Source organism: Manduca sexta, chromosome 24 (assembly GCF_014839805.1).
Source record: "Manduca sexta isolate Smith_Timp_Sample1 chromosome 24, JHU_Msex_v1.0, whole genome shotgun sequence".
Lineage (NCBI taxonomy): Eukaryota > Metazoa > Arthropoda > Insecta > Lepidoptera > Sphingidae > Manduca > Manduca sexta.
The window spans coordinates 12241903-12252567 of record NC_051138.1 but is presented as its reverse complement, the minus strand read 5'-3'; the positions used below and the strand labels follow the sequence as shown (position 1 = coordinate 12252567).

The following is a 10665-nucleotide window of genomic DNA, read 5'->3' as shown; positions in this document are numbered from 1 at the left end:
ATTCTGATTGCTCAATTTTTTAAATAGATTAAAAAAAGCGGGCTGTTTGGGATCATTTAGTAAATGGCAGATAGTAAGGAACATTTTAGTAGTTTAAAATTTCCAAAAATCCCTTGCATAATCACGTCCGTAACTCTTGCGCCATAAATCTATGGAACAGACATTCAAAGCATTTTGCTCCGGAGATCTTAATACGAAGCAAGAAGTTCAAATAAAACAAAATTCCCAAATAAATTAACATTTATTCTAATCATTGCCGAACTTCAATGTTCCCCTACTTTTACTATCAACTTCTTCGTCGTCTTTGCTATCGGGCATCGCAGTTTCTTGCGATAATAAAGGCTTAGTTGTTTTAATAAGTCCATTTTCATCTGCTAATGGCAAAATGTCACATATTAGTGGCGATTCGACGCCTAGTATGTAGTGACACGTCCTCGGCTCTAATAAGTAGAGGGACACTTGAGCTGGACTCGACGAATTCTCCAGACATTTTAGCTTCACTTCAGTCTGTCTCGGTTTGCCGGTCTTGTCGCAAACATCGCCGTTCGAGTAGAAATGAGACACGTACGTGCGTTGTTCTGGAAAAATTATGTTTTCCCAAATGAATAAACATAGCTATACACAGTAATAACAATTAATGTCGTTTCTATTTAATTTAATTAGCATATTAAATATGTGACAATGATATTGTTAACATTAATGTTTTCTATCTCGCTCACTCCTCCGCACAAAACATATTTTGCGAAATTGGTAGCGATAGGATTTACAGTTAACACGATCATTACTTATTGTAAGAAATATTGGGGCAGGTAAAAGCGGAGAACATAGTTTTTCTACCAGATAAGAAAGTACACAAGGTGTTAAAACCATTCATCATATGAGCGTGTAAGTATGTCGCGTTCCGGAATCAGCCTGTGTATATCTTAGTTCCAACAAGCCAGCATAAATGTGTTGACTGCCAAGGGGTAATCATCTCTCGTCAGCTGACATTCTATTGAACCCAACTCCCCTAACCATTAGGTGCAGAAGAGTCACTTTGGCGTAGGGTCGCCACCCATACTTTATGATAAAATATCGTACGTTATTTCGGGTAATTGCACTCTATACTTTATGAGAACAATAAAGTACGCAAAAATACTTTATTTGCCATAATATGAATTCTCTAGGATTGCTCGTAGGAATTTTTGCGTAAAACAGCGGTAATTAATGGTACAAAAATGGCAACAAGTATTTGATAAGCCTGATGGTATATATTTTTTAATTGTATGCATTAAATTCATTTTTATTGTCGATTCTTTCTAAGTCAGCACTCACGAAGATTTTTTAAATTTTGTGGTGTTGAATATTAAATTACGAGACGAAAAAAAATCTTAAGTAGTAAAGTATTTAAATGTGAAATATTAATTTTATTTGTTAAAAGTTCTCAAATATAATATATGTTTATAAGCAAAATAATAAAGAAGAAATAGTTTGTACTTTATTTTAAAACCATGTACCAGTGGCGAAGCGTCCATACAAGCCGATTCCCACCGGCTTCCCTTTTAGGTTTTCGGTGATACTAAACAATATATTTAATAGGTAAATTTAAATTTAAAACATATCAGACAATGGACAATAATTATAATAGCTTAAATTATTTATTAATGATAACTTAATAATGACATCTATCGGCCATTAGCCCGTTGTTTATTAAATTGAATCGATATCGATTACTTATTTTAAATAACATTAGATGGCGCACCTTGTATTTAGTTCCCCAGAAATTCCGTTACCAAAGTGAAATTGTGACGCCACAGGCGCAAGGTAACCCGCTGTCAAGCGGCTTAATGTCGTAGTATGTTTTTTAATATAGATGGCAGCACTTTCTATGACTTTCTATGCCAGTGTTTGTCGAAATCACGCGGGAGATATGGGCAAAGGTAACCCGAGCTAGTTCGGCTTCACGTTAACCGACTTTGTATAGTTGTCGCTTTTTACGTCCTTCAAACGTCATAATTTATTATGCTACTAAGTTGCGGTGTTTGTAAATTGTCATATTCATTTTATTTGTTGATAGTTCTGTGATATTTAGTTACTAGCGCTTTGTTTGTTTAGAAACTACAAATAAAAGTGTATTATAATGGCAATAACTAACTACTTTGTGATCAGTTAATGTCTACCTTTACGTAAGTATTTTATTAGTATGTGATTTCACATATTAGTATTTAGATGGTTACTTAAATATTTGAAGTACTTAGATCTGAAAGTTTTTGATTTCAGACACAAAATGTTTGTTAGAAGAAAATAAATATTATATTTTACTGAATTTAAAATATCACTACGATACGTTTATCATGTAGGTGCATTTAAACTGTTGGTCTGTTTGGCGATCGTGATAATTATATCTATAAGGAGAAATTACATTTACTTACAGTTTATTTTGAAAATAAACAGATAATCATAGGTAAGTAGTGTGGTTATAATTTGAATACTTACTTTTGTTTGTTGTTATAACAAATTAATACGTAAGTACTTATATTTGTGATTAATGGATGGAGAATTATCTACGTTTATTGTTCGATTTCATGGATGTTTCAATTATTTACGCATAATAGGTAATTTTGTAGGCATGTCAATGTTTGTCGATTTCGATTCAAGAATAATTGGTTGTTTTCGTTTTTGTTTTCCTATAAATTACCCCAATATCTTAACTGACGCCAAGTCTTTTACACCGGGTTACCTTTTGAAAAATTTCACCCTTCGCCACTGCCATGTACTTTTCTTTCCACATTCCATTTACCGATGTACTTTATTTGCTCAGAAAAAAGGTGGCAACCCTACAGTTTGGCGTGGCCGTATACAAAAATAGTACTATTCTTACCGACAGGCTTTGGCGCTTTGCCCTTGTTCTCCTTGATCCACTGCAGATGCGCGTCTTCGTCGAACTTGCCCAGCATCAGCGTGGTCTTCTCGCCGGTGCGGTCCACGTGGTACTGTACCACGTGCTTGCCATAACAGAACTCATACTTCCACCACCCAGTACCCTGACACAGAAGAATAATATTCATACAGAATTCATACAGAAGAATAATATAAAAAAATTTAGTAATTTTTCAAATCGTATTGTGTTTAGTCGAACACGTGTAATATATACTTCTGCCAGCGTGCCTTGCACTAATAGCTACATTATTCAATAACAATTTTTTACCGTCAGAGCCGCGAGCCGAAACTCATTTTACATGTTAGCCAAGTCACTAGGAATACGCTGAACTCTGGTGTATTCAAAAAAGCAACTAACCCCGTTTAGGCAGTTTTCGCCGTTCAAAAACGCTCGTACAGGCGAGTCGTCCAATATGACCGGCGTCGACTTATCGTCCAGTAGCGGCGGCTTGGCCTGCTCGCCGGCCGCCTCTTCATCATCCGTCAGCGGGTGCAGCTCGAATTTAAGATGCGTTTCGCCGTCCTACAATATTTTTTTTATTATAATTGCGTACTTATAGACATCGATTTCCCGGCCTTAGAAAAATCACATAAAATTAAGGGCCCGTTCAAGTATTATCTTAAGTAATGAAATTACACCCCCCCCCCCCCTCCCCGCTCCGTGGCCACTGCATATGCTTTCGTCTCACAATTTTAGTTAGGTATGTTTACAAAACCTGTTCATTTTTTATTTTATTTACCAATATATCAATTATCAATATAAAAATAGGATACCGTAGACCGAGAAATTCCCTTATTACTACTGCTCAGCCTTTTTGGGGGGGCGACTGAGCTGTTATGCTGGGGTCACCGTGCCTTACGGCCCGGCGTTGAGCCGCCCGGATTTGATGACGACCTTCGGGCGACCGCCGGGCCGAGTCCCTAACCCTATATACAACTTAACCTATGCACGGCCTACCAGCTAAAACTCCGCGGTGGCCCTCTTCGGCGCATTAGGGACGACTGCGGGCTTCCTCTGACGGAAGTGTCTAAGTCTTCCACCCCTGCATACCGTAGACCACCCTGCCCCACCTATCTCCTTTAATGCTAAGGTAATACCAGAGCAGTTACTAGGGGTGGAATTTCGGGGCAATGCCCTACCTCAAAATACTAATACCATACCTTAATAAGCAATTAATAACAAGCAAAGAACTGTAAAACGGATAATGATGAAAAAAAATACGAGCGTATAGTGACATCTAAAAAATATCTAACTAACAGTTACAGTCTTATTTATGCGCTAGACAGACAGAAAGACGTAAGACGCGGACGGGGTGCGGACATATCTTTCCTGTGTCCCTTTCGTACAAAATGTATAGAAATGTCGCGATGCAAAACATATAGAACAGTCAGGGCGCATGACATGACACGAACGCGCGCCCTACCGTAAAACAATTTTTACTTTGTTACGAGCTTGCCGTTCGTCTTATATTCAGCGATACGACGGCCCCTAAACAATAGAATCACCATCCAACACCATGAATTACAAAGTATTGTTTAGTATTCCACTGCGCTCGCCAACCTAAGACATGAAATGTTATGTCTAATTATGTCCGGTAGTTGGACAGGCATATCCGTCAAACCGGAACTGAACATTGACTATACTGCTGCGTGGCGGCAGAAATAGACATTGCGGTGGTACCTACCCAGGCGGACTCTCACATATGTCAGACCTACCACATACAGAAAGGACGGGGCACGACCGCGAGCAACGATCGGCGAACTTGGACGCGTGTGTCACGCAAAACTACCTGCGTCCTTGAGTAGTTGCGACGTGTTTAGAGAAGGAAGATCATTGTATATTAAGTGAAAATGCGAGATAACTATGTATTCAACGTTCATTTTAGTAGTTTAATTGAGAGCCATCTAGCTCTCTATAGTTATAATAGACCAGAGTATTGCAATAACCCTCTGTATATTAGCGAAAGATAGAAAATATGAGTCCTATTATACGAATTAAATAAAATGGAAATATACTCAAATCAAGGAGAACACCAGGGATCACTTTATTCTTATTTTAACAGAAAACCTTTGAATTTAAAATAAAATTAATAAAAAACTACTTGCATGAAAATATGTAAAAAAAAATAAACAACACAAAATAATTACCTTATCAATTTTCTCAACTTTCAACACAGCTAGTATATCCTTAGTATCCTTTTCCTGAATAATGCCACATGTGTTAATCAAGCAACTAGTGCGAGAGGTGATAACATAAAAATAAATAAAAATTCTAAAACTACAAATTAAAATATGAATTTATCACACTTCACAAACTATAAGCTTCTTACAGAATACAAAAAAAACACTTTACTTTTACAAAAAATATTTGTATCAAATGACTACAGGAAAATGAAAAATTAAACAAATAGACAGTAAAATCAAGCTAAAACTTTTTGGAAAGTACTTACATTGATCAATTTTATTGTTTGATGATGGAATTTTAAATGATCAGCTTCCATTTTAAGCAAACTTCGTGGTTTCTTTGGTGCGTCACCCACTGGAACACAGTCTATTGTGTTCTCGGTGACATCCCTCGGTTTGAATTGTGGATGTTCGCAGAGCAGTGGTGATAGTATGATTATTTCGTATTCGCAAGTAGCAATCTCTTTGAATGAGTAAACTTCGTGTTTTCCATGACTATAGCACACATATTGCACTCTTGTGAGGCGAGGCTTTCCACTCAAGTCGCAAATAGTTCCTGAAATTCGTAACTGACTTATTGAATATGCACTACAAATGTAATAATTGCAGTTTTTTATAATAATTGCTCTCCGGAGCACGAGAATTTATGACTGACACAATTAAAAACCATAAAAATCTAAAAAATTATAGACGTCTGCCTGATGACAATGGATTTAGCATGATTTCCTAGTATGCTTTCAGACAAAAAGAGCAAAAGTTTGTCATATTAAAAAACTAAACACAGATGTAATTAAAACAGACTTTCACTACCTACCATCATCCATTGCCAATTCCACATAGGGTAACTTCATTCCTTCAACTTTGGTAGTTTTAGGCGCACGTTTAGCTTCTTCTGCAGCTTTCATGTCTGTCTCAAGCTTTGCTTGCTTCTCTATACTCCAGTGTCCGAGATAGTATTCTTGGACATTCACATGTTTGCCTATAAAAGTTAGGCCAAAATTAAATATAAAGTATACATAAACAAAATTATTGCAGCATTTTTTATTTTACAACAGATACAAACAATTAAAAAGGTCACTTGATATATTATTTTTAAAGTAAAACTATTTTAAAGTACAAAAATATGATGTTACCACTTAAAAATCTTTATCAATGATATACAGTACCTATATAATTTTAGTGAATGAATCTATTTAACACATACCAATTACTGCTTGCATGTAAGTAATAAAAATATATGCAAAACAATTTTTAATAAATGACACAGTAAATGTAAAAAAAACATATTGTTAAAGCCTGGCAACATGTGGGTAATACCCTTGTGCTAGCTACTTCTAGATCTATAACTATGATTTGTTTTTCCTTCGAACCTGGATTAAGAAAGAAAAAATATCTTAGGTGATAAAATACTTATAAAAAAATTGACTTAAGCAACATTTATTTGACTCTAAGTTCCATACATATTTAAAAACAACACTAATGTCTGTTTTTTTAAATTTGATAAAATTTTTAGAAAAAAGAATTGCTAAGTCAATTAGCCTTCCATCTGTCAATATATACTTGGAATGAGAATTTTAACACATAATGCTCTCCTTAAACAGGTCTGTCAATTAACCTTACATAAATATAAGAGAATAAATGATAATATACCATACAAATAAAATAATGTGGTGTACTAACTGTAGCTTGTATTATTAATATGCAATGAGACAATTGCAAAACAGTAAAGTTGCATAGCTGTTTGACAAAGTCGAATACAGCCAATTGTTGTAGATCAATATCCCTCTTTGTAACTTAAACACCTTACCAATTTTAAGTCTTCAACATTGAATAAATGAAACATTGTATTAGTTTGAAGGCCAAGGATTATGTGGTAAAGTGATTATAATAGACCAAATTTCAATTAAGATAATATATTTCAAAATCAATATTGACCATTACAGGACATGACATAGGTATTGAATGTCCCTTAATTATCAGTAAGCAATGTTGAAGTTGAATGTAGCAGTAATTCTTTATATAAGTAAAACCATATGTGAAAAGCAGACTATTTTTCTCCAAAATACATATTTTTGATATTGCTTATTTTCTTTAAATATATTATAACATTACTTTTAAAGAAATAAAATTATAATTACCTTCTCTTTCCTCATGGTACTGCCGTACATACCTTCCGTGGCAGACCTCGTAACTCCAATAGCTATCGAGTCTATATGAACACATCTTCTGCATGAATAATGGCTTCAACAAATGCATTGGAGAAGGTCCATCATAGTCCTCGGTGTTTATAGCCTCTCTTGTACTTAACTCTGGTATGTGACACTCATATGTCTCTTTATTTGAGGTAGATACTTGTAAGATCTCTTTATTCAGGATCTGAAAAGTGCATTGAAGTAAAATCGTGATAGGCATGATACACAGATTAATAGATGCACTGACTGACAATTTACTGACTTTTTAATGTTAAAGGAACACATATATCGCCATCACGCCAAAGTAACGAAAGCGAGCATCTCTTAATGTGTTATAATAGAAAGACTGTTACAAGGTTTTATTGCCTGACTGATTATATAGTTTAAAAGGCCAAAACTAGCCAGTTTACCAGATAGCCAGATACCCTTAAGCCAATGAGGTGCTGATCGGTCATTAGAAATTTAGTATCAACAACTTACATACCTGTGGATTGTCAGCTTTTCCATCTACTAAATTCTCAGCTATATCATCAACTTTTCCTGGCCAATTTATACCAAACAGTATGCTATCATCAAAACCTTTAAAATCATGTTCGATACATAAGCAATGAGAAAAAGCACACAAAACTAATAACACATTGCGAATCATTTTACAGTAATTACATGTACATTGTTAAAATTATAAATAAATAATAAAGTATGAATCTCCTTAATTCTACACGAAATATGTAATGTAATCAAATTAGGAGAGGCATTCGGTTATGAAATTTCCCGATTTTATAAGACTTTTTTATTTTGCCGAATAGCTTCAGAAATGAGTTGGTAAGCTGTCATTTGTCAAAGCATATGGTGCGTTTATAAAGTTTTTAATAATTTTTTTAACAAATATTAATGTATGTAACAAATAAAAAATCAATAGGTAAACCGACTTGTTTAACATGAATATATCTCAACTCTTTGATCGAAAAGATGTATTATAATTGCACAAAATCATTGTCATATATTATATTATATCGATGCACACAAGTGTATTTTATAAGAGATTTCAATCTCTGAGATTGTTTCAAATATTGAGTTCAATTCGCAGTTCTAAATTCTTTTTAACAATCTGTGGTCCGTGATTCGTAATTGACAACTATAGTCTGTCACTTGTCAATTATAAAAAAGTCTAAAATTGAAAAATAGTAAAACCTAAAAATGGCGTTTAGTTTCCCAGCCTTTTCTTACATTATAGCCCTAATTGTTGACGCATTCCTGATATTTTTCTCAATATTCCACGTGATAGCTTTCGATGAACTCAAAACTGATTATAAAAACCCAATAGATCAATGTAACAGTTTGAATCCCGTAAGTATTATTGCACATAACCTATTCTCTTCATTTGACCGCTATTAACCTATCAATATTTGTTGCAGTTGGTTCTACCGGAATATTTGCTACATTTATTTATAAACGTACTGTTCTTGTTATCAGGAGAATGGTTCTCGTTATTGATAAATATTCCATTGATTCTGTATCATATACACAGGTAAGAATGACTAATATGACACCAAAACGTTCTCTGCATATTTAAAAAGGTTTTACAAATTAATACAATATAACGACCCTGCTCATTCATTAACCTACCTATTGTTTAAAGGTACCATTATTAGATGGAACAAAATGTATAATAATGGCATTTATTGTGAATTTTGTAGTATAAGTATTTTTCTTTACGAATACCCCAGAAATATTTAAATGTGAGAAATAATTCAGCCATATTGTTCACTTTCTTTGCTTGTATGTAAAACTTGAGTTTATTCAATAAAATAGGACATAAGTAAAATTTATGTCAATAATCTCCCTATAGTCTGATTTATTTATTATTTGTATATTTACTTCTGACAAACATTTAATCACTGAAACTTATACACAAACTTTTGTGTTTTAACAATATGGGTAGAAAATATAATGGCATCAACTGATTAACGACTATACTGCCATGAAGCCCTTGGGACATGTTGGATCTCATAATGCCCAGTAATTGTAATTTATTACAAAACATGTATAATTTTACTGTTAAGCTTATGAGTCATGGCTTGCATCTGTATTAATATAATAATTTATTTATTGTCATCCTCAATATGTTCTTATATAGCTGTAAACCAGGATAATGATTTAATGGGTGGGAGACTCATTGAAACAAAAAAGGACTGGTTCCAAATATATATAAAGCCGAAACAAAATGTATGAAAATGGACCTTGAGCTACCACCTTAATATTGAATAAGTCTCACCCGGAATCAAATCAATACTGTTTACCTAAAAGGGTTTCATTATTATGAGTTGCAATGGGTTACATTAATTATTTAATGATTTATACACTTTACAGATACTACACCAGGCCAGTTATGTCTGGCCCGGGTCTCTATGACCCGACAAGCATAATGAATGCGGACGTTCTGACTGTGTGTCAGAGAGAAGGCTGGATCAAGCTTGCATTCTATCTTCTATCATTCTTCTTGTATCTATATGGGTAAGTTAAAACTCTCTTATTACTTATTTAAAGTATAATCAAAAGAATTGAATGACTTATCATTATATATGAAATAGCTATGTTGTAGTGATTTAACTCACTATTGGTTGGTCTGCAAAAACTGATATACCAAAATATTTATTATAATTTTTAAAATCATAAACTCATACTTACACTAAAACATAATAAATTAAGTATTATAAATCATTATGAACACAATAAATATACTATTTTAAACCTGTTATAAACAATACTAAATTGCTACAAATAATGCTATCAAATGTATGCATTATGACAACTCTATTTACATACATTATTGTGACATATGCAAAGATTAAACATTCAAGCAGCAACTGACATGTGCATTGTCATGTGATATCTTATTTATTGAGGTAAGGTGTAATAATAAACATGCACTATCCACTGAACTTAAACACTATTGTGATTGTATGTTTTTATTACTTTGTAGTCACATTGAAATATTTCCAATGTACCTCTTATCACTCACACACACACACGCACACAGAGAGACACATATTCCATGTGGGTGCAAGAGGTATGCATAGGACAACCAGGGCAGTACCTATTAAAAAATTAAAATTTAATTAGATATGATATATTGTCCACATTTACATTTAACTTTTCTTTTGTTTTCAGAATGATAGTTGTATTAATTGCAGCATAAGTATAGAAGAGATATAAGTGAGAACATGTTTATACATCATTAAGTCATAATTTATTGTTAGTCTCTGTAGAAACGGCTGTACGGTGGGAAAGCGAACAAGCGCAATGGCTGTCAATGACTGTAATGTGCACATGAAGTATTTTGATATTAAAACATTTAATATAGTGTCAA

The 10665-nt window shown here is 33.8% G+C and overlaps 2 protein-coding genes across 3 annotated transcripts; one reads left to right on the top strand and one right to left on the bottom strand.

The window, feature by feature from the left end:
* Nucleotides 1-222: 222 nt before the first annotated feature.
* On the bottom strand, nt 223-8104 carry LOC115443052 (endoplasmic reticulum lectin 1). Of its 2 annotated transcripts, XM_030168318.2 has the most exons (8): nt 7780-8104; nt 7242-7479; nt 5918-6082; nt 5370-5659; nt 5068-5121; nt 3278-3442; nt 2861-3023; nt 223-578 (listed from the first exon to the last, which is right to left on the bottom strand). In XM_030168318.2, exons 1-8 carry the CDS (start codon nt 7942-7944, stop codon nt 247-249), a joined length of 1572 nt encoding a protein of 523 aa, XP_030024178.2. In that variant the 5' UTR covers nt 7945-8104; the 3' UTR covers nt 223-246. The 2 variants fall into 2 exon arrangements, with proteins under 2 accessions (XP_030024178.2, XP_030024179.2); XM_030168319.2 differs by lacking the exon at nt 5068-5121.
* A 255-nt stretch (nt 8105-8359) lies between these two features.
* LOC115443036 (protein cornichon) lies at nt 8360-10665 on the top strand. The gene is made up of 4 exons (XM_030168305.2): nt 8360-8642; nt 8711-8823; nt 9666-9809; nt 10467-10665. Exons 1-4 carry the CDS (start codon nt 8493-8495, stop codon nt 10492-10494), a joined length of 435 nt encoding a protein of 144 aa, XP_030024165.1. The 5' UTR covers nt 8360-8492; the 3' UTR covers nt 10495-10665.